Raw genomic sequence first — 24,412 nt, forward strand, 5'->3', positions numbered from 1 at the left:
GAGTTCCGACTGACCACTGTCGGCCGGTGGATACTGAAAAGTCACGTGTCTTTGCGCCGGCACAGAGAGGGGTGACGTCACGGACTGACGCGTATGACGTCACGGGTGATGTTTGCTCTGCGGGCCGGCGCCGCGGCAAAGTACACCTGCCCGCGGCCTCTCAGTATTTATAGACCGGTCCGCAGTGCGGTTTGACAAACAATAAAGGCGCCGGATGGGGTTTGAGGTGCCGCGGGCCGATGTGGCCGTGGCTAGTGGGTGGCCCCGGGCGGGCGACCGTGATCATTGGGCACTTATGACATTGACATTGCCGTTACCGGCTATGGCTTGAAAAGTTTACAACTTAGTATAAAATGGTAGGATTTGGATGTTTTGGAACTTCTGCCACGCTCATGACGCGCTGTGACCCCGCGTGTTGTGTGACGTCACAGGCCCACATTGTGTCGTCCCACCGGTCGTTCGTCACACGCTGTGATGTGGTGGAGATCAAGGGTGACGGTCTGAGCGGCCGCGGCGACCACCTCATCATGTTCCTGTTCTCCGACATGCTGGAGGTGAGTGGGGAGGGAGGAGGGGAAATGTGGTGAAGGTGTAGAATCCTTTACACTAAGCACTATGGAGTGACTTCAGTTTCCTGATGAGAAGAGTGTGTTGAAAATGCTTTGTTTCATGACGGAGAGGTCCTGACATCATTACATTATGCGCTGTTTGATCTGAAGAATGGATGGATGTGTTTGATAGGAACTACATTGATGTAGTTAGCTGCATCATTGGTTGTCTTTATTTAAGTTCGCCTCATAATCGGATGAAGGCAATTCTGTTTCAGTAGTATTTCCGTCTTTCAGACATAAGATCAGCTCTTGTTCCTCCGAGTGTTATTCCGGGACGTGAAGCCTCCACGGTATAAAAGCTAGCCACTAGACCGAATATTTGGTCGTCCCAACGCCCGCCTCTCCAGTCTCCACTGTCCTCCCCCCCCCCCCGCCCTGCGGGGTCGACGGCCCCACACTACGGAGTACGGGGAGGGAGCTGTTCCGGACCGTGCGCGCCCCATTGAGTCGGAAGGGGCAGCCGCGCGGCCGGCCGGGCGCGCTGCGGGCATTGTCTCCGAATGGGGCGGAGCGCCGTTTGTCGCTCCCGAACCGGGCACCAAATGTGGAGCGGAGTCGCGAGTCAGCGGGCGCGGTGATGTAGTGGAGCTGTGACCGACTGCGGTCATCACTGAATGACCGGGCCGCGGCCATCAGCGTCACACACTGTGACATACTGCGCGCTCATCCACTCCATACGCAGCCAGGGGATGACCGTGGTGTCTATATGTGCGTTCGCTGGAGCACGGACTGAAGGCATAAAAGGGCCCTGAGGCATGTCGATCGATGTCCACACGAAATGGATCACGAAGTGGCTCCCTCAATGGCTCCAGCAGAGGATTATCCCCACCCCTGTGTGTAACTTGGAGCGCGATCTGTGAAACTCCAGGTACGGCGCCCGGTGACTGGCTCGGTCCGCGGTATTTCACGGCGGGCGGTCGGAGGGACGGCCCGCCGGCCCCGCGTTCCCCGTAGGACGGACGAGGTTTCCGACCGAGTGGCTCTCATCAGCGCCTGTTCAGAGGGCGAGTGACCTCAAAGGCCGCGCCGACCGCGGGTGACGCCGTCCGAGCAGGGCCCAGACGCGGGGCACCGAGCAGGGCCCAGCCACAGGGCGCGGACCGGCGACCGCGCTGAGGGCACTGTGTCGCGGCCAGGACGGAGCGGTGCATTGGTAGGAGCCCATCCGCGTCTGCTGCGCTGCAGCTGACAGTACACAACAATTTTTCACTTGTGGCGACACCTTTTTTGACATAAATCAACCTGCTTCCAAGCTAAAATAGTTATGAGCTGAATTGGTGTCGCTTCGTATGTTTCAAAAGGCATGTGATACGCTCTTTGGTCGAATTCTGATTGGACCTTATTTTCTTCGTTAATGATTCAAAGCATTTCGGTTTGCTGCGGGCAAATAGCGCTGGAAATCTGTTGTTATGGGCTCTCTTTAATTGGTGATCTGTGCAGTTCATATGTCCATTGGGCTCCGATCCAATATCATGAATTGTTTCTGATCCCGGTAGGTCAGTATCGGGAAACGTTTTCTGACCCTCGGCACGCTCAAGGGCCGTTGGTCACCGCAGCCCCCCCCCCCCACCCCCAGCCCCCCGCCCCGGTGTGGGTCTGCAGTGGCAGCAGCGGCGGCGGAGTGCTGTCACTCTGCCATAGGCGTCGCCAGACATTTTCGGTTGGGGGGGCAAAATCAAGTTTTGTGTTAAATCTTGCCTTTCCCCAGGCCCCAGCCGTTACTCACTCGTTTTACATATCATTCGACGCGCAATGGTGCGAGGAATCCGATGGTGACAAAGTTTTCCTTCTAGCTATAGCAAGAATTTTTTACAAAAAAAAAATCAAAATTTTGAAATTCCTGGACAAAAACGACCGTTAGAATTACAGTGGCTGCGATTGCCGACGCACTGCAGAGGGCCCCTGTGCAGACTCTCGTCGCTCATGATCATTACCCAGAAGAAGGTGAAAAACGCTCCATTTGAATCGGATCACCTCGCTAAAACCTCCATTCACGCATGCATGCCGAGGTTTTACGTGAAATGCATAGGGCTTATCCCAGCCGCCGATTGTAGCTAAGAATTGGGCATTCGGCGGAGACTGAGAGAGAATGTCGGAAGTGTGAATCGGAAGTACATCATTCATCCTTGCTGCAGTGAGAAGAAGTGTTTTGTTCACTCGAGTGTGAACACAAAGTTTCTGGTTTTTCGAGTGAAGGGAAACGCTGCAAACGCGACCAAAAATATTTAACGGAACCAAAAGTTACGCACGGCATAGCGGCAAGGGATCCCTTAGAGATAGGATTGCGACTTCCAGGCCATTTCAGGCCACTGAGGGTCAGTGTGGACTCTCAGAAGCCTGCTTAGGATCCCGGAGATCGGCGTGGGTCACCCCAAATATTTACGTGTATGTGGTGCTTTAGGGCTTTCCGAGCCTAAGGTGGGCCCGGAAAGCCCTTTAGGGCACACGAGCTTTCAGAAGCCAGTGTGGGCGGCGGGCGCTAAGAGACTAGGCCCAGGGTGAGCCTGGAGCCCTCGAATAACAGTGTGAACCGTCGGGGTCTGTGTCGAATCCTTAAGGACTCTACGTTGTTAGGGACATAAGAAACATGTGTTGCGGTCCTCAGAGGGACACGTGAGTTGTGACCCCTCAGATGCCGGGTTGGGGTTTAGTAAAGTCTGTCGCCTCAAAAGTTCGGCTGAACTATCATAGGCCAGTTGAGGTTTTCATAAATTTTCGAAGGCATCCTCAAAGATTCGTGTGGCCCTTCAGAGGTCTACGTATGTATAATGTCCTCAAAGATCCCTGTATGGGCCCTCTAGAGAACATGGACACCAGTGGGACTCTCAGAGGCCGGTTTGGGCCCTCCGAAAGCTTCTTAGAGCTCAGTGGAGCTCCTTAGGAGCCTGTGTGAAAAGCAGGCTCATGAGCCCTGCGGCACTTGAACGGTACTTGTGCCTGTCGCAGACATTTGACGAGAGTTGAGAAAGGCCCCGAAGATTTCGTGTCACGCTTTGAACGAAAATTATGTGCCAGCACTCCAAAATTTATGAAAATCAGCTACAAAATGTAATACAGAACCAACTAGTAACATGGCATGAATCATGGCATTGACATTTCCGAGTCTGGAGTCGGAGTCTTGAAGATTTTGGCGACTGCGACTCTGACTTTGGTTTGAACTGCACGCTCCAACAGAGTCTGACCTCACAGGCATTCTCAGAAAGGTACCCCCATTTTTCCCCGACTCCAAAATCTCATCGGATCTGTATCGATCTCAGGGGGTGCCCGGTCCGAGGTTGGGGGGCAAGCTGCCCCGCTTGCCCCCCCGTGGCGACGCTACTGCACTCTGCCGCTGCTCCGCCGGCACTCCTGGAACTCCAGTATGGGGAGGGAGTGCCGCGCGCTACGTGCTGCGGTCGGTGGTGTGGCTCCCCACACGGCCCACAGTCGCCGGCGGCGTCCACTTCCGCGCCCCCGTCCCACAATAGCGCCGGCGGCGTCTATTTTTAGCGGCGCGCCACAAATAGGGCGCCGGCGCGGAGGTGCGTGGCGCCAAGTGGCACGGCGCGCCATCGAGCGGTGCGTACCACCGCCCCCTCCCCCGCGGCCCCGCCGTGCGGCCGGTGGGAGCGGCCGGCTGCGGCTGAGAGACGGGCCGGGTCCGGGGCCGCCGGCAGCGGTCTATCCTGGGCGCGCCGACTTCCCGACTGCGGATGTACCTTTTACACGGAGCCGCCGCCGGCGCCGCCCGGTCGCACGCTATGCTCCGCGTTAGTGCGCGGGGCGGAGCGGGGATGTCCTACCGGCCCGCGCGGCGGACCGACGGGTTACGGACCGGACAGCTCCGGGGTCCTTTGATATGTCACTGCTAATGAGCTCCACCCCGCGTCTCCGGCAGTCTCTGAAAGGAGCGCCCCACCCGAGTGTGTGCAGAGCGAGGACAAACAGCGCTTGATCTCCGGCTCGCTGCGTACGTGTATTTTTACCTCCGCAAAGCCTTATTTACGTTATTTACCTTTTGTCGCCGCGTTTGAACGTGATGAAAATATTGACGTTCTCCGCCATTCTCCTCGGTCGATGTCATACTAGTTCTGTGTCTCTATCTTTGCTGGGTGCAATTTTTCACAACGGTATTGCAGCTTGATCCGGCTGTTCTCTAGTCTCTCGAGCTGAGTCCATGTGACTGCTAGTGTCCTGAGGCCATCTTACTGGCCTCAACGTATCAGCTAAAACAGTTATCGCTGACATTTTGCCGATCTGTTGTCATCTCTCTCCCTTCAGCTAACGTTATCGTGCTCCATTTTCTATTTCATTTATTTGTCTTCTCTCCTCTGTCTCTGTCTCTCTCTCTCTCTCTCTCTCTCTCTCTCTCTCTCTCTCTCTCTCTCTCTCTCTCTCTCTCTCTCTCTCTCTCTCTCTCTCTCTCTCTCTCTCTCTCTCTCTCTCTCTCTCTCTCTCTCTCTCTCTCGCTCTCTCGCTCTCGCTCTCTCCCCCTGTTCCTTTGAATCAGCCCTCCCAGGCTGTATGTCATACAGTGTTCACGCCCCACACCGGCAAATGCTGCGCAGTCTGCTGCAGCTGAACCTGCCCACTGCGCCAACCGAACTCCGCGCTCCCGGAGGGCTGCCCCACGCGCGCTGTCAAACCTGATTCCGGCGGACGGGCCGCCCGCTGCCGGCCGGCGCTCTGCGCTCTTTGTGAGCCGCCCGCTGCAAACTCGGTGGCCCGCCGGCCGACCACAGGCTTCGGGCCGCCGCATTGTGGCGCCGACACGAGTTAGTCGGAGCGGCCCTCAATCGCCAGCCGCGCCGCCGCGCAGGTCCCGCGGGACTCCGCCTCCCGCCATTATAAACGGAGCGCGCGCTCCGGGTGACGCCGCTGCCGCACTCAGCGCTGGCGAATTTGGCGAGCTCGCCGGCGTTGTACGGCCTCCCTGTTGGATCTGCGTGCATTGTGCTGCAGCCTCACCCGGGCCGTCGACGTGCAATGTGGATATTGAATGTGTCGATCGATTGGTGGTGTAGCCCACAGCGTGCTCGATCCCACCGGTATGCGCTGTAGGACGTAGCTGCCGTCAGCCCCGCTGCGGTCCGCCTGCCACCGCCCGAGATGGCGTGCCGGAGTGTCAGGCCGATTTGGTCGCATAGCTGCGGGGAGGTGTGTGCCGTCTGTCTGCGTTACTCTGTATGTCGGAGAGTTGCTCCCGCCATGCGCTTTTAACCTGAGGCTTCGCTGGAAGTTCCTCAGTCAGCTCCTGATGTATGGTCGCAAAATGACATTTTGCGACCGACTACTATCGGTCCTAAAGCCCCATTGAACAAAACAGTCAGCTTCTGACTTTACGTCTCTGCTATGTACACTGTATTATTTCTAATGTATACCTTCATATCTCTCTGTCTCTCTCCAGGTGTGTAAGAAGCGGGCGCGGTACAACTCGCTGCGCTCGCCGTCAGGCTGCTATGTCTCTCTGTTGTGTCTCACTATATGTCTCGGTCTCTCCAGGTGTGCAAGAAGCGTGCGCGGTACAACTCTCTGCGCTCGCCGTCAGGCTGCTGTCTCTCTGATATGTCTCTCTGTTGCGTCTCACTGTATGTCTCTGTATCTCTCCAGGTGTGTAAGAAGCGGGCGCGGTACAACTCTCTCCGCCCGCCGTCAGGCTGCTATGTCTCTCTGCTATGTCTCTCTGTTGTGTCTCACTATATGGCTCTGTCTCTCCAGGTGTGTAAGAAGCGTGCGCGGTACAACTCTCTGCGCTCGCCGTCAGGCTGCTATGTCTCTGCTATGTCTCTCTGCTATGTCTCTCTGTTGCGTCTCACTATATGTCTCTGTCTCTCTCCAGGTGTGTAAGAAGCGTGCGCGGTACAACTCTCTGCGCTCGCCGTCAGGCTGCTATGTCTCTCTGTTGTGTCTCACTGTATGTCTCTGTCTCTCTCCAGGTGTGTAAGAAGCGTGCGCGGTACAACTCGCTGCGCTCGCCGTCAGGCTGCTATGTCTCTGCTATGTCTCTCTGCTATGTCTCTCTGTTGCGTCTCACTATATGTCTCTGTCTCTCTCCAGGTGTGTAAGAAGCGTGCGCGGTACAACTCTCTGCGCTCGCCGTCAGGCTGCTATGTCTCTCTGTTGTGTCTCACTGTATGTCTCTGTCTCTCTCCAGGTGTGTAAGAAGCGTGCGCGGTACAACTCGCTGCGCTCGCCGTCAGGCTGCTGTCTCTCTGATATGTCTCTCTGTTGCGTCTCACTGTATGTCCCTGTGTCTCTCCAGGTGTGTAAGAAGCGTGCGCGGTACAACTCTCTGCGCTCGCCGTCAGGCTGCTATGTCTCTCTGTTGTGTCTCACTGTATGTCTCTGTCTCTCTCCAGGTGTGTAAGAAGCGTGCGCGGTACAACTCGCTGCGCTCGCCGTCAGGCTGCTGTCTCTCTGATATGTCTCTCTGTTGCGTCTCACTGTATGTCCCTGTGTCTCTCCAGGTGTGTAAGAAGCGTGCGCGGTACAACTCGCTGCGCTCGCCGTCAGGCTGCTATGTCTCTGCTATGTCTCTCTGCTATGTCTCTCTGTTGCGTCTCACTATATGTCTCTGTCTCTCTCCAGGTGTGTAAGAAGCGTGCGCGGTACAATCTCTGCGCTCGCCGTCAGGCTGCTATGTCTCTCTGTTGTGTCTCACTGTATGTCTCTGTCTCTCTCCAGGTGTGTAAGAAGCGTGCGCGGTACAACTCGCTGCGCTCGCCGTCAGGCTGCTGTCTCTCTGATATGTCTCTCTGTTGCGTCTCACTGTATGTCCCTGAGTCTCTCCAGGTGTGTAAGAAGCGTGCGCGGTACTACTCTCTCCGCTCGCCGTCAGGCTGCTATGTCTCTCTGTTGTGTCTCACTGTATGTCTCTGTCTCTCTCCAGGTGTGTAAGAAGCGTGCGCGGTACAACTCGCTGCGCTCGCCGTCAGGCTGCTGTCTCTCTGATATGTCTCTCTGTTGCGTCTCACTGTATGTCCCTGTGTCTCTCCAGGTGTGTAAGAAGCGTGCGCGGTACAACTCGCTGCGCTCGCCGTCAGGCTGCTATGTCTCTGCTATGTCTCTCTGCTATGTCTCTCTGTTGCGTCTCACTGTATGTCTCTGTCTCTCTCCAGGTGTGTAAGAAGCGTGCGCGGTACAACTCGCTGCGCTCGCCGTCGGCCGTCAGTTTGCAGGCGGCGGCGCGCTCCTTCAAGCCGTACAAGCACGTGGAGCTGATGCCGCTGGCGCACATCAAGCGCGTGGTGGACATCCGCGAGACGGAGGGTAAGGCGGCGGCGTGGGGCGGTCGCTCCGCCGCCGGCCGGCGCCTCTCCTCGGTCTCCTTTGCCAGCCTGGTGTCGGCGGCCTCGTCCGAGTCCTCGCTCCTCTCAGGTACCGCTCCTCGCTCCTCACACTGTCATCGATCCGCCCGAAACTCGCACCTGCCCCCCTCAGGAACCGAGTCTCAGTCTCCGCCAGGTCTGCATCATTTTTAGTGGCATCGTTATTGGGATACGAATACTGAACTAGACTGCAGCTTTGCTTATTGGCGTTTGTTTGCCAGGTACTAAATAAATACTACCACACCCTCAGCAGCTAAGTAGTTACCGTTGATCTATCTAAATTAGTTGTTGAGTTTGCTAGATCTCGTAGGACACGTTTAAGGCCTGGCTACACTATGTGTTTTCTGCGTGCGTTTTTTGCGAGTTTGCATGATTTGCGGAATATCGTTCTAGAAAGAAACGACATTACGTTTTTGTTATATGTTTTTTCATATAAACTTTTAATTAATATAAACGTTTTATTAACTTTTATACAAATATCAAAGAAGGTATATTAATAATAACTTCTTTTTCTAGAACGATATTACGCAAAACACGTAAACTCGCAAAAAACGCACGCAGAAAACGCATAGTGTAGCCAGGCCTTTACAGCGCACATTTTTAACTGTACAGAGCCACGAAACATTGTTCCACATTGTGTTGCCGTTCAGTGGGCTTCTGACCTGACACTCTCCCCAAACACTCCTCTCGAGTCTGGTAGGGCCGGCCACACCCCGTGCGCGCCCTCTCCTCCACTGACTCCCCCTCCCCCCGTCTGTGATTGGCAGAGTGTCACAACGTGTTCACGCTGATCTGCCGGAGCAACCAGGAGCTGAAGGAGCGTCACTACACGTTCACCATCAGCTCCGAGGACGTGCAGAAGGAGCAGTTTCTGCGCACACTCTGCAGGCAGATGGCGCACGTCACCTGCCGCGCCGACGCCGTGAGTGACGGGAAAGGGACAGGGGCGGTGGTCTAGCCGTGAGCGCGGCACGAGGGGGGGGGAGCAGCGGAAAAGGCGTGCCGTAAGTGACGGGAAAGGGGAGGGGAAGCGGCTTAGGGGCGCCTTGAGGGAGTTTGACCGTCCTGCTTTTTATCAAGTGTAAATATTTTCAGCAGCTTGATTTGTCCTTCGTAGCATATTGTATATGGTAAGGCATTAAATTTAACATCATGTTCTTTGAAGAACGGGAAATATGGCGTGGGCTCATGCATCTGCTGGTCGGCCGTGTTTGCCGCCGCAGTGCTGAATATCGGCCGCGCTCTGTCCGTGCGGTTACTGACCACACCTGCCTCACCGTGCCGCCGCAGGAGAACTTCCTGACGGTGCTGGACCCGCAGCACCTGGACATCGAGAGCAGTGAGGTGGCCGGGTCGAGCACACTCAGCCGCGTCTCAAAGTGAGTACCGCAGACCGCCCTCATACCGTCTCAAATTGAGTACACGCACCCTCAGTCGCGTCTCGTGAGAGCACCCTGTCCTCGGCCCGCCTTATGGTGACCAGAGAAATGAAGCAAAAAGGCCGGCAAATTTGCCGCATTTTTAGGTCCGAGTTATTTTATCGCCAACGGGCGTCCGGTAGGAACAAGGCGATATAATCCAGAAAACACTTTTTTGTAGTTGTTCAGTAGGTATCTAGTTGTTGAGTGTATGGTCTGGAATGATTCTGTGGTTTGATATAGCCAGTTTGACCCGGTGCCGGCGGTTCTGGTGGGGTCACTACGAACCACACTGCCCAGCCAGTGGGCGCCTGGCTCCAACCAGGAGACTGATGGCGTCCCATCTAAACGAGATAAAGACGACTTCCGTGGAAGTCATCGCCGTAATAACCCCCTGTGGGCAGCTCCCCCTGCAGCTGGTGAGGGGAGTGAGGTCAGGGTGGGTGATCTGGATAGAGTACATAGGGGAGAGTGGGGCACATTCGTGCAAAAAATGGATAAACCCATATATCTGTTCTTTGGTTAGTGCAATGGCAAAATTGTTGATTGTAGTATGGAAAGGAACTATTGCAGATAGTTTTCCTCTTAAAAGTTATCCTATAAAATTATTGCTTCCATTAGAAAAAATGACTTTTATTAACTCTGAACATTTGCACGAAACTGCCCCACCTATGGGGCACATTCGTTCAAGAGATGGGGCACTTCCGTTCACCCGGCAAAATTCGAGAAATTACCGGGCATTACCAGAAATTTACCAAAGGAAATTGGCAGGGGGTCATTTCACTTGATTCCTTTCGACAAGAATGCATTGCACAACAAATGTAGAAAGAATGGGCTGGCCAACAAGAATGTGCCAACTGCCGGCCTCCGTGACCTCGCCAAGTTCGCGTGAATTGCTCGTCACGACGTCGCAAGCAGTCGAGACTGAGTCAGGCGAGCGTCATTAGAGAAACCTACTACAGATAAAGTCATAAATCGCAAAAACTAAAAAAAAAAATATGCACGAATGTGCCCCCAGGCAGTGCGTACACGAACCTGCCCCACAACGTTATTAGTAATATATTTCAAAATTTCTTTTTGAAAAAATGACACTTTTTCAACAAACAATTTTGCAGCAGTTCCGTGAATAGAGTGGGCTTCTTCACCCCCAATTTTGAAAAGCTGAACCACATTTCCGAGTCAGGATCACGAAAATGGATGGTATGAGAAAAGTTTGGAAAGCTCACGAATATTACAAATTTGCGTTTTTATCAAGCATGACAGCAGGTACAGTGTTGTCTTCTACGGTGAACGAAGGGCGGCAATGATAGACATATTTCCATAATTTACCTTTAGCTCGTGCAGTCACTCGTGTTCCCATAAACTGCTGAAAACGAATGTGCCCCACTCTCCCCTACTAGCAGCGAGAAAAGAACTTCAGTTTCTGTTTCACCGAGACGATTTCGTCCTAGTACTGAAAGGCGAGGTAAGGGCCGGGGTGATAGATTCCTTACACACGTGTTGAAAGAAAATGATGGCGGAGGACCTCTGAGTTCGTGTTTCTTCATCACTCTTCGGGTAGATGAGCCAATGCTCAGGCAGAGACCAGCTCAGACAATACTCTGCACCGCCGGTGGCGGAGGGAGCAGCCGGCCCGCTCCGCCCGCCAACTTCGGTCGGCGCCGAACTTATCTCGCCAGAGGTCTATTTGGACGTGCGCCGCTGTGTGCCGGCCCCCGGGGACCGCCGCTGTGCCGGGCCGACAGGGACTCCGAAGGACCGCCGCGGACTGTGCTGGTCCGTGAGTGGATGGGCCGGCTGAGCTTCGGGACAGGAATGGCTGAGACCACTCCACCGCAGGCTAGAGCGAGCGAGGAACGACTGCGTCATAGTCTTAGGATGCGTGCCGTCCTTTTGTCGGTGGGATGTGGAAAAATGGCTGCCCAAAGTTGTCCATGATGTGTGCTGCTGGCAGGCAGAATTCCAGCGAATAGTCACCACATGACTCGTGGAGTGACCTGGAGTGCCGTCGGGGAACCTAGTTCATAGTTCAGACGGAGATCTATTAGCCCTAGATCTACTAGCGCCTGCCTCCTCAACAGTCGGCGGGTGCGACCGCCGGGTGTGGTGATACTCGGCAGTCTCAGGCGGAACGAAGGCTGAAATAGAGCTCATTATCCAGTAGTTCAGGAGAGTGATGAAACCTCGAGAACTGTTCCGCGAAGGGAGGAGGCTGGAGGTGGTATGCCGCGGGCTGGTGTGGATAACTCTGGACGGATTCAGGAACACGGGCCGCGCCGCGGCGGGCCCCGGGCCGGGAGGTTCGCCCGGGGCGCGGCGGTCGGTCAGACGGGAACTCGCCGCCAGCCGTGGTCAATACAGAGTACAGACGGATGCAGCGGTGCCGGACTCTGCATCGTGACGGCGCGTGCCGCCCGGCAGTGCCGTGAGATTAACTAGCCCACTCTCAGCCGCACCAGCGAGTCGCTTCCTTCCGCTCCAGGCCCGAACACACTCGACCACGGTTGCTAGTGGATTCAGGAGGATAGGGCATTGAAATGCTGGGCCCGTGGATGTGCCGCTGTTTCGTTATTCGTTAACGCTGTCGTGTTAGGTCAGCCGGCAGTCAGTGTGGAGTGCAGCCGTGTACGGGAAGGCGGAGCGCTTTCAGAGGGCCGCCCACAGCACCGTTTCGGAGCTGGCAATACCGGTCGGCCGGACCTGCGGCGCTGGCCGAGTGGGACGATTGCCTGATCTCACCGCGGCCGATCAATATCTCCGGGCCGGTGTGCTGAGCCGTCACCTTCCACTTTCCGCGAAATATATCGAAATTATAGCCTCTGGCGGTGTTCTCTGGCGCGTTGCTGTCCGCCGCCGACGGTAACTCGACTGGACGGCAGACGGGTGTGGGATGGACCGGCCGCCGCTCGGCTGTAATAATGTGCTCCTGGCCAGTATACAGTCCCGGCTCTACGGGTGACCTCCGTGGGCGTCCGTCCGTCCCCGCCAGAGAGACTTGTAGTCGATACGGCCGCCCGTGATCGCAGACGGGTGGTGCGCTCAGCAGGCATGGGCCGTGAGAGTGGCCGCCGACTGCCTGGGAGGCGCCACGTGGCGGCAGCTATTCCTGACTGACCTGACCTGCCGACCGGGCCACGTGACAGCCGGCCACTCCGGGCTGACCTGACCTGCCGACCGTGACAGCCGGCCACTCCGGGCTGACCTGACCTGGCGACCGGGCCACGTGACAGCCGGCCACTCGGGGCTGACCTGACCCGCCGACTGCATTGGCGGCCGCCGTTAGGAGAAGCCGTGGTCGCCGGTGGCAGTTGGGTGGTGACAGCGCTGCTGACTGGTTTTGGTATTATTTTATGGACGGCGACAGAATGGCGCCCGTTTTAGGTAACCAGATAGGCGTTGGGGTTGATTGCATGCTCATCAAGACTAGAGGAATGCTACTTCATGGAATAATGTTCACAAGCACTGCTTAGCGAGGCACCCGAGCCTACGTCCATTCATCTATTCCGACAAAATGTTAATAATAAAAATATCGATGGAAGGGTGACTGACCACTTCTGTGACCCTCCCCCCCCCCCTCATCCCCCTCCCCCACACACACACATACAGAAAGCCAACCTCGTGGCACGTCTCGATGAATAGGACGTCCTCTCTGCCTACTCTTCAGGACGTCATCTGTGTGCGCTGCGTCTCGGCGGCGCCCCTTATCACGTCTGTGGACCCTATTGACGTTACATAACCTCGTTACGCACTGCTGGCCGACCCGAGTCGACAAAAACAGCCGCGCTGGCGCCCACAGAGACGCTGTCTCGGCGCCGACCGGGGCGGGCGGCACCCGGCCGGTCACTGCGCAGGTCACGGGCTCAGCAGGAGCCGCCCGATCGACGTCAGTCGCCCGAGTGAACGATTTCGAGTGTTGATCCAACGGCCTTCTACAGTGTGGCTGGTACAGCCCTGTCTGGTGACACGAGCTCGATTGGACAGTCGGACTCTCCCTGTCCTTGTTCGGTCTCTGATCCACTGCAGTAGGGCTGGGGTCAGCCCTGTCTGGTAACACGGGCTCGATTGGACGGGCGGACTCTCCCTGTCCCCGTTCGAATCCTGATCCACTCCTTTAGGGTTGGGTCAGCCAGCCCTGCCTGGTGACACGGGCTCGATTGGACGGGTGGTGTCTCCCTGTCCTTGTTCGGTCTCTGATCCACTGCTGTAGGGTTGGGGTCAGCCCGTGTCTGCTGACACGGGCTCGATTGGACGGGTGGTCTCTCCCTGTCCGCACTCTGTGGCGCCGCCGGCCGTCGGGTGACGGCCGGCTGTCGCCCAGTATTGGCCACTGTCGCCCGGTATTGGTCACTGTCGCCCGGTATTGGCCTCTGGGCCGGTGAAGTGTCGACTCGTGTGATCGGGACCCGGTGTCCGCTGTGGGACAGTGCCCGCTGTGGGACAGTGCCCGCTGTGGGATAGTGTCCGCTGTGGGACAGTGTCCGCTGAAAGACTTCTTCACGGGGAGGAGCTGCGGCCTTAGGAACAGCGGGTACCGCGGCGCCGGGTTATGTAACGCCGTGTCCCGGCGGTCGGCCGATGGTCTGTAATTATACAGCTCGTCGGCAAAGGTGGCGTATTTATGTGTGTAATTACCAGCGCTCGGCAACTAACGGTCGTTCTTCGGTTCGATTAATACCGACCATGCTAAATAAACGCTGAAATGTGGTGTATCATGGGTGTCCTGACGTCATGGATTATTGGCGGAACAGCGGTATAAGCTATAATTTCGGTCGCATTTTCTAGATTTTTAGCAATTATCTCCGTCGCTGACAGCATGGAACTCAGCTTAATGGTTTCTGGATGCATTGTTTCTCGGATGTTTCATTAATCGACTCGTTTGGCTGTGCGGTCGTGCTTCATGCTCGTTGCGTTTTTCACTTTCGCTTGCACGTTCCGGAAAAGTCGTCAGATTTAATATTAGGTCAACAGTTATGCCTTCAGAGCAACAGAAGACAAAAAAAAAATGACAGGTTTAATGTTGTATCAAAATATCCATCAAGCAGAGAGGCTTTATTTCGCGTCAGGCTTAGCTGATTTCTTGTTGCATCGCCTATTTCTGATGATTTTCAAACATCAGCACAGAGAGATTGAACTCGCCTACGGTATTTTCCGACGACGCTGTTCCTTTGACGGGATGTCGGCCGTCCCCGCGGCCTGGAACCACCGTGCGCCGGGGCGGCAGTGGTATCGCCGAGTCGCCGAGCCGCCGTCCCAGTTTTGATAGCGAATAGGCGCTGTTTCTGGCGCTGTCGTCGGTCGTTCCGCCCGTACTGCTCCCACGCTTTTGATGCTTCTGTTTCAGAGTTCGACAGTTTGGAATGATGAATGATGCTGGTAGTGGTTCGAACAAGGCTAAATGTCTGTCTGAAAGGCAGCTATGTGCTGGCAACTCATAGAGTAATAACAGTTTATGCTCCAATAGCGGCAAAGATGACCGCTGTCAACCCAAATAATCCCCATTGATAAACGCTTTGAGCTCTTTTCGTCTCTCCCAGCTCTCCCTGTCTCTCCCCGTCTCTCCGCCGTTTTTCCCTGCCGGTTTTCCCCAGATCTCCCCGCCGTTTTTCCCTGTCTCTCCCCGTCTCTCCGCCGTTTTTCCCCAGCTCTCCCCGCCGGCTCTCCCCGTCTCTCCCCGTCTCTCCGCCGTTTTTCCCCCGCCCTCCCCGCCGGCTCTCCCCGCCCCTCTCCGGTCCTCCCCACCGCCGGCCGGTATGCTGGGAGCCCCTCAGTGTCCGACGGCCCGGCCTATTTGTCATCCGCCCCGCTCAGAATCAAAAGTCGTGCCGACGCACGGACAGAATACTGTTACTTTATTTTCAGCTTGAAATGACCCGCATTCATGCATGCGTTTTGTCTGCGCTGTTTCGCCAGAGTTCTAAACGGAAAGTGCGGCGAGTGAATGCGGCGAAAAACGTACTTGAAAACATTTCAGAATGTCCATGCAAACAACATATACGGTTGTCTACGTCCTTCATTTTTAGCCTCAACTCAAATCCGTTTGTGGATTTTTTTTCATTTGACGAACTCGGTGTGTGTGTGGAGTTTCATTGCCGATCATGAGCTCGGGTACACTTGTTTTATATTAATCCAGCAGAGATACGTGACGCATCACATCGCTCCTGTCGCCTCGGATGCTTTTTAGAGGGTGTGATGAGTTGATTCCTGGTTAGTTTGGAAGCGACCGGAGCCCGGCTGCAGAGGCCGCTTAGCATGCAGCGCGACCGGGTGTCATGCATCCTGAAGCGGCCGAAATGAGGCGGATGTGGCCGACGGGAGCTGCCGACTCGGCCGGGACCGGCCGGGCGCTGCGGCGCTGGCACTGCCGGATAATTCCCCGCCCGGCTTCATCATATCAGCCCGCCTCGCCTAGTATGCCATCCGGCCCCTGCAAAAGTTCCCGGCACTGCCCGAAAGTGTGCGGTGACATTTAAAGGCATGACCAAAAGTCTGATACGGAGACCGTATAATATCTCCATGCTCCATCGAATTCCCGTAACATTTAATATTGAAGGGCATATTTGCGAACTTTTGGACACTGGCAATCTGCCTTAAGTATGACAAGCTGTCCGAATTTTCTCGTCCAACCCATTTGCATTGTTTTTTTTTCTGCAGACTGTGTTTTCCTGGTGGCCTGGACCGACAACATTAGGCCATTTGCATTTTGAAAGCTTCTTTAAATGCAGACGAGGTGGTAGGGTGTTGCTCCTTAGCCGGTATTGCCGTCAGCGGCTGCTGCGGCTCACAGCATGGTACTCGGGCAGACAGAGTGTTAGACAGACTCCCTGTGTGACCGGCGCCTGGCGATCGGCTGCAGCCAGTGTCGTACATACAGAACTACAGGGTGCCTGGGACGTGTAACTTGCACTGCGACTGGGGGTGTAACGTCTGTGAGTTCACCCGCACAGTACCTACCGTGGGGCGCACCTGCGCTCAGCAGGCCGTCCAACTAGCTCGCACAAAATGAATCGTCGCGTGCTTCATTTCCTTCCCCAGATTTTCTCATGCTTGTCTGACCGTTCTCCACCCATTACCGTCCCACCGACACTAATGCCTGCATTTACATCTGCCCGGCGTCCCAGCCGACTGACGGAGCTGGGACACACTAACACCCCGGCCCGTCCCGCTCGTCTGCAGGTTCGCCACCAAGACGGGCCGCAAGGTGGGGCGCGCGTTCAGCTTCAAGCAGACTCCCAACAAGCTGCGCCGCGCCGTGTCGACCGTCATCAGCCCGTTCCAGGGCGGCACGCCGTCCGGGCCCATGTCCGAGATGAGGATGGCCTCCTCCTCCAACCTGAGGGTAAGTGGGAGTGGGGTGATGGGCTGGTGCTCCTGAGCTGAGGGGAGCATCTCAGTTCTCCGGTTGGGGAGGTGAGAATCCCTTCCAACCCAGTCAGAATCGAGTGGGGGACAGAGAGGGTCCGTAGATTGAACAGTTGATGTGAAGCGGCTCTGGATGTGCCGCAATGTCAGGTCAGGCGGCTAGATGGGCTTCGGTAGTTCTAGAGTCGCCAAGTTACCTTTCAATAAGCTCCGACCGAGGAAGGGGAGGACACGTTGGTCCGGCTTGGAGCGGCGGCCCCAGTTGGCTCCCGGTAGGCGTGGCCCGCCACTTGCCGGGACTGAGGATGGGAGGATTCAGCCACCGGCCATATCCCTTGCTGTGAGTAGTGCCCTGAGTTTGCTGAGCCCCGTTTCCCGGATGTTGGATGCCGGTGTTCATGAATACTTGGCTGGCGCAGATCCCGGAAACTCCCGTCAGCCGCGGTGGAAATTCGGGAACTTTGCTACGCCCCCGGATTACAGTTGCTGCGAGTGGTCGTTTGCGGTACCGGACACCGCTTTCGTGTAGTTTGGAGGTCCCCCGACATGCGTCATTCCCAACCAATGTCCACCAGGTCGGGTCGGGTCGATTGTCGGCACTTTCGGAAAGTGGACGGAACAGCGAACCGCAGTGATGTGCTTTGAAATGAGGAGAGTCCAGCAATTACTGCTAGTTGATGAGTGCGTTAGGCTGTCAGCCTACTCGTAATGCTGAGACGCTTTGTGCAGTACAGCCTTGAAAATGTTGATGTTCTACAGCCAGAAGTGTAAGCATCTAACGGGAGTTTCTATTGACCCGCGGCGAAATTCGTTCGCACTCAAGCGCCGTGTCCCATCTTCTTTGTAGAAATGACGTTTTTACCATAAGGGTCATTTCTGTTCAGTGCACCTCATCTCTGCCGATCGACTCGTTAAAAGGCAATTTTGCGTGGAAATTCGCTCCACTTTACCGGACTTAATACTTAATCACGCCTCGTGATGTGTTCAGGTGTCATTTTCGCCAACTTTTCTCCCGGGCGGCCCCTTTGGTGATGTGGGCTGCTGCGGCCGCCGGCTCCAATCGGTAATGGTAACCGTTAACAGCTCCGACGATAGTTAGATGGCTATGACGCCTTTGGCTCGGCATATGTCATCAGACCAAACTTATCTGATTATTTTCGGTGCCAGCTCAACCGTATAGGAGTTTCCGATCGGGTGGCACTGGTGGAAACAGTGACAATTTCAAGTTCAATTAGCCAATGCACAATCATTGCACGTCTAAGTCTTGCGTTATCATCGTTTATTGTCCACTCGTGGGTCTTAGCCCAGCGTGCTGGCCTCAGTCATAGATGGTGCATTTCATGCTGCTTATTCTATAGGACTTATTTTTTATCGTTCAATTCCACCACAATTGGGCTCATCCAAAATATAATTGTTGTACGTGATATTCACCGATTCTCTTCTGCTGCTGGCTCGTTTGAGATCCTGGACGATGTGTCCATTCTCTGCACTTGTCATTAGAGTAACTCCGACGGCGGCTTTAAATAGGTGTTCTGCGGCTGTGGTGATATACCGGGCGCGGGCGTCTCTTGTCGCGATGCACGCCGCCGCCCCCGCCCGTGGCCGGCGCTGCGGTCCGGCACCGGCCGTGGACCTAATCTCGGCCGGCACAACTTGCGCCGAGCGTCCGGCGCGGCCGGCACTGCATTAAAGCTGCATCGGGCGGCCGGCCAGCGCGGCGCCAATGGCTCCCCTGTGACGAGCCGGCGCCGGCGGCCGGCGGCGACCGCTGACCTGCCGGTCCGGTCAGTGACCCGGCTGACCTGCTGCCCTGACACGACTGAGCTGTCTACGACCCCCGCCGGTGACCGGCCCGTTCCGCCGGCTTGGCAGTCGGTCGGTTAGGTTCTTACCCAGCTCCGAGCCTGTGGTGTCCTCTGCCACGGCCGCCGGACCTGCGGTAGGACACCCCGGCCCGGTCTGAGCTGACAGCAGCGGCGGGCGGGACCGGCCGCTCGATGTATGCATTGAAACTATGCAAATGGAGGGTGGCGCGGCGGCTTATCTTTGGAGCGCGGCGGCTGATGGGCGGGCCGGCGGCTCTGCCGGGCCGGACCGGACACGGAGCGACGCGGTCCGACGGGGAGTGGGAAGCCGGGCCGGGCCTCTGTAACCGGGCGGCGGGCTCCTCAGCCCGACAGCCCACACACCCACCGAACTGCCGGACGGCGCGGCGCGGCGCTGCGGTGACTGGACCGGGCCCTGCGGCTGTGCCGCAGGGCCCGGCTGTGGCGCGGAACAGCCTACCACCTCTCGCTGACTGTGAATGTGGAGACGAGTGGGAACGGCAGGCGCCTGCAACTTCAGAGGCGTTTATTTGAAAAGGCCTATAGCGGTTTCTGCGTTTGTTATCGAACGTATTGTAGCTTGTATGATTTATTAGTTATGATGGAACATTTGTTTTTATACGATAGTTTTAAGACGATGGTGGTGGTAGTTATTTTTCTGTCGCAATGCTATTTTCTTTGGAAGCCTTTTATCTTTATCTTTATATCTTTATCTTTATCTTTATTGTTCCTTGCTTTCTTCCTGGCACTGATTCACGCTGTCTGCATTTGGCTCGGATTATTTGGACGTCTAGTTTGTTCGCCAAATTTATCAAAAAAAAAATGATAATAATAATAAAGTTGGAGTTGGTCGTCGCGTCCAGTGCCCGAAGCGACAGCTGATGCTTAGGGATGCGGGGTGGTAGGTGTGCTGTCCGATCCATCTGGTCGGGTTATAGTACCAACGCCTCCTTCACGGAGGGTGATCGGCCGCGGCATCTCGGCATGGGTCAACCATAGGAGTGTTGGCGGCCCCTCCACACAGGGTGATCAGGAGCGGCGCCTCGGCGGTTCCCGTTTGAATTCTGACCGGTCCGCCGTTTTGTATTGAGTCGGATGCCTGGCGACTGGTGGATGGCTCAGGACACTCGACTGTGGTGCTGCAGTACTGGTACACGACCTGTCCCGGCCGGCGCTCCTTTCCTCTCCGACTGAGACGCCGTGGGTCAGGGCCTTGGGACTTGGGAGCCCAGTTCCGAGCGGGTGGAGTTCCACGGCGTGATATGGCATGTCCGCGGGATCGGATGAGGGGTGGGAGACACGCTCAACAGCCCCGGCCCTGAAGGTAAGACGATAGTTGTTGGGACCCGCCGCTATGCTGCAGGGGCATTCCACGTCAAATCAAACACCGAAATCCGTCATCCCCTTCGATTTTTCTGAAAATTTGTAGGCAGACTGGGCATGGTTCAAAACTGAGTTACGTATAATATTTCCGAAATTTGATAAAGTATCGCTGAGATATATGTCATCGAATATAGCCAAAAATGCCACACATCAATTTTTTAAATGTCTATAACTCTGGTTCCTTTTCTGGTATCAAAATGATATTAACAGGGTCTTGTAGGCAATTGATAAGGCTTTGATTTTTAATTATAAAATTAACTTGAAGTGACCTTGAAATGCATTTGACCTTGAATTAAAACATAAAATTTAAATAGCAAAAAACACGTCACCTTCGATTCGGGTAATTTATACATATTATGTCCGTCACAATGTTCCTAACCATCTGTGAAAAAATTGGAGTGGGCCATTCATAACTCTCGCGGCAAACGCCGTTTTCATGCATCAACATCACGCAACCGCGCGTGACCTTGAAAGACAGAGTCAAGACATGCTTGCTTGTGTACACTTTCTGAAATGAATGATTGCTGATTAGTGATATCCCAAACTCTGCGAGAATGGAAATACATAGTCATCGTAGTCAAGCATTCAAGTTCCATAGTAAAAGTGTCTCAGGCAAACGGTATTTGGCGGTGAATTTTGAGCCGTGTGGAAATGCATCATGAAGCCAAAAATTCAACGAAAACATTATCACGCAACGATATCTTCACGTCTTTTTATCTTCACTATACGAAAGAATATACATTTTTGAGTATGTATGGGGAATTTCTAGTTAATCCAATAATAAATATGGCAGTTAGAGACCTGCTTAAGAGTAACATGTCGCCGGCTGAGGCGGGATCGGCCGACGCGGGAAACGCAGCAATCACAATTTTGTGTTTACACGTTCATATTTCAATTGTTTACCAATTGATTTTCAAAATTCTTACACCATAAGATTGCCTGTACATTTCTTAGTCTTCTCACAAAATTTGACGCGAATCGAACGTAATCAGCGGTAAGGAGCGCGATGTAAAGACGGAACCGTTCCGTTCCGTCCCGGCACAGTCTACAATTCAGGCGGCGGCTAGCGGTCGGCGCCGGCTGCCGAGTCGCCGCGTCGCACTATGGTTGGAAACGGCCTCACGGATGGCCGTGGGCAATTTCGGAATATATGTATATTTGGGGTGTCATTCTGTTGGAAATTGATGAAATGTTTTGAATTGGGCAGAAAAAATTATTTCGTTGCGCATTTAGTCTCCATTATCGTACGTGGAATCGGGAGTTTCTGATAGTGGCTTTTTTGGTGCGCCGTCAAAGGTTTAAACAACCGCGCTGGTGATAGCATGTTGAGTACCTCCATGACGTTGTAAAACTGGATTATTATATATCAAAATAATCCTTGTTATGTTTGCTATCGAGTGGAGTGACTCTTTTTCCCATGCGTGTTCAAAATCAGGAACGGCATTGCATTCTGTTTGCAGTGTCACCACAGCAATATTTGCAAAATTACGTTTATGTTTCATTGGACATACAAAAAGTTCTCCATCGACCTCCATTGAGCTTTTTGGCAGAATAAATCTCTGTTCAATTCTGCGTAAGGGGAACGTAAAAGCAGACTGCGCACTTGTGCGCAAAATCGTCGGTGAAGCTTCATCTCCCGAGGCGTACCTACCCGTCGCTTCGTTAGCACCAGGTCGGCTCGTCAGTCTTGCAATCGCTTATCCTAATAAATGATGGTAAGAAGCAGGGTTGCGGAGTCGTGGTGGCGCCAAATCCGACTCCGACTACGACTCCGACTCCTGACTCGTTGCCATGACTCCGGCCGACTCTGTCTCCGACTCCGGACCCCTGCCAGTGTTTCGGAGTCGTGATGGAGCTGTTCCGATTCGGACCGACTCCGACTTCCACTGCGGGCTCCTGACCGACCCCGACTCCGACTCCGACTCCTGGCTCGTTGCCACGACTCTGGGCGACTCTGACTCCGACTCCGACTCTGACTCCGACTCTGACTTCGACTCCGCTCCCCTCGTAAGAAGTAACTGCTCGCCCCTGCACCTGGAGTATGGATATCGTGCAAACGTGTATGGATATCCTGGAGTATGGATATGGATATCCACCGACAGAGCAGACATACAGACATGCTGTAAACGCCATTACACTGCCAATACCATGGCAAATCAAATGGCTATCTATGGCTTTTGATCATCGTTCTACATTTTCCAAAATCTTGAACTGAATGTTGGCAATTTCTCGTGACTACTTCACGACCATGATGCATGCATTTCTGAAATTGATCTTTTTTCAACCAGCCACGTACTCGTATGATAAAATGAATGTCACCATCGTGTTCTACGCCCAAAAGTACCCATAAAACATGTGTCATGCATGGGCTGCGAATAGGTACCAGTTTTAATTTTCGGGGTTATGTGCTTACCTGATTGACCTGACTTTGACCCTGGCCAGTGGCCTATGTTTGACTGACCCCTACATTGATCTGACACTCTTTTAGCACTTATATGAAGGGTTTTGACAGTTGTGACAGTTGTGACAGATTGTTTAGGACCAACTGTTGACTGAATTTATTTAGGACCAACTGATGACGATATAATCGAAACGCGAAACGCGAGGCACCGATTGCGAGGTTCTAAAGTCCATGCTACTGAAAGCCCGATTTCAAGTATTTGACCTGATCTTGACCCGACCTGTGACCTCGAAATTCAACTTTAAAGTATTCATGTGAATCGTCTCGTCGTGTTCTTCTTTCGTTTGCCGCGCCTCGTGCGTTTCGCTGCGCCTATTTGTTCGCGAGTTATCGGCTGGGGGCGTTGAACGCCCCCCCCCCCCCCCGGCAAACGGCGGATGGGGAAATACCCCAGCAACTGCCGGGTTAATCTGACGCATGTTTTGTCATTTGATCGTCATTTTATTTCTTACTTTTTTGCCCAATCTAAAAAAAAAAATCATGAATACTCTTTCTCCAAATTTTTGACCCTTTATGACCAATAGTAAGACACTGTGCGTCACTACGTTGATATTTCTCGCCAGAAAGCATAACAACAATATCCATTCAGTAAAAGCAGTATTCAAAACATGTTCAAAATGCCTCGCGATATCGATAACATAAGGAAAGACATAGGCGACTTATAACATGCTTGCAATGATGACGTCACACATGCGTGACGTGACGTGACCTCGTCATTTCTGAGTTACTGTATGATGCACGAAGGACACTGGTATACCTATGCAAAGTTTCATCGCAGTCGGTCTACGCATTAACAAGTTATGGGCAAAACATTTTTTCGCGTTGACCCCCGGCCATCCGTGAGGCCGTTTCCAACCATAGTGCGTCGCCGCGGCGACAGGATGTTCACTTTACACCGCTATTACTAGACCAGTTGTGAACCGATTTTCTTCTTGCTTGCACGATGAGATGTGCAATTCAATTTTGGACAGGTAGCTTAATTAATTCCGCATTAATACTATGAGATATTGGCGAAAAACAGGAGGGGTGGGGCGAAATTCACTCTTCCCCCTCCACTGCGCGTGCTAACATACGTTTGCATATGTGCCATTTTCTTCAAAACTTATGAATGGCCCACTCTAATTTTTTCACAGGTTGTTAAGAATATGGTAGGCAATAAAATATATGAAAATTAGCCAAATCGAAGGTGACGTGTTTTTTGCTATTTCAATTTTTGTGCTTAAGAACAGAGTTAAGCAAATTTCAAGGTCATATATTTAAGTAGGTGCAATTCTAAACAAATGCTTAAGAAATTACCTAAACAGTAAGGCTTATTTCATTCAAATCAAACAAGTACAACCAAAGTTATGGTCGTTCAAAAATATACCTAAAGATGCAACATTTTGTGAAAATTCGATGCCCTATATTTAGAAGACCTGTGGTCAGAATGTGCAAAAAACATCAATGTAATGTTCGGGGCGACACAGGAACTCGCTCACAAATTTATAATGAAATCGCTGATGGTAAGGTGCAAAACAGCCGATTTTTGTTCGATTTGACGTGGAATGCCCCTGCAGTGCTCTGTAGTGCTAGTGACGCCAGTTACAGATGCTCCGCTATACCGTAGAAAACTCCGTAGCGCGGATCAGAGTGCTGCGTGCTGTCCTGATACCGTGTTTGCTTACATTGTGGTGCATAATTACCGGACGGGCTCAGCTGCCCGTCAGATATATCTCGCTTCACCTTATCTTTCCTTCTTTCTTCGAGCTCTCCCCATCCCTTTTTCATTTCTCCCCCCCCCCCCCCTGTATCCTGTAGTTATCACTCGTCATTAGGGGAAGTTGGGGCAATGCCGGAGTTGGGGCAAAGCCGAAATTCGAGATATTTCGAAAACCGTAAGACATGGATGCCACCTGTCAGTGATGCTTTGAAGCTTAAGTGACTACAATTATGGCATGTTTGTTACGAGTCGTCATTCGGAATACTTCGGCTGTGAGGGCGCCAAGAGCGTTTTCAAGGTACGTTTCCCTTGTACTACACGTGCCTTTGAAGCTGTATTTCTTACTCA

The 24,412-nt window shown here is 53.7% G+C and overlaps 1 protein-coding gene across 18 annotated transcripts in view; it reads left to right on the plus strand.

The window, feature by feature from the left end:
• LOC122374895 (protein ECT2-like) overlaps positions 1-24,412 on the plus strand; it is a 48,620-nt gene that overhangs the window by 17,270 nt on the left and 6,938 nt on the right. For 9 of the 18 annotated variants that reach the window (XM_043354068.1, XM_043354097.1, XM_043353968.1 and 6 more), the window contains 5 exons: positions 432-554; positions 7,709-7,859; positions 8,686-8,840; positions 9,209-9,297; positions 16,510-16,672. In XM_043354068.1, the coding sequence (XP_043210003.1) occupies positions 432-554; positions 7,709-7,859; positions 8,686-8,840; positions 9,209-9,297; positions 16,510-16,672 (681 nt within the window). Of the gene's footprint in view, positions 1-431; positions 555-7,708; positions 7,968-8,685; positions 8,841-9,208; positions 9,298-16,509; positions 16,673-24,412 lie in introns of all 18 variants that reach the window. The other 9 variants (XM_043353992.1, XM_043354036.1, XM_043353956.1 and 6 more) reach the window with 1 other exon arrangement.

Source organism: Amphibalanus amphitrite, unplaced genomic scaffold (genome assembly GCF_019059575.1).
Source record: "Amphibalanus amphitrite isolate SeventyFive unplaced genomic scaffold, NRLGWU_Aamphi_draft 000040F_arrow, whole genome shotgun sequence".
Classification (NCBI taxonomy): domain Eukaryota; kingdom Metazoa; phylum Arthropoda; class Thecostraca; order Balanomorpha; family Balanidae; genus Amphibalanus; species Amphibalanus amphitrite.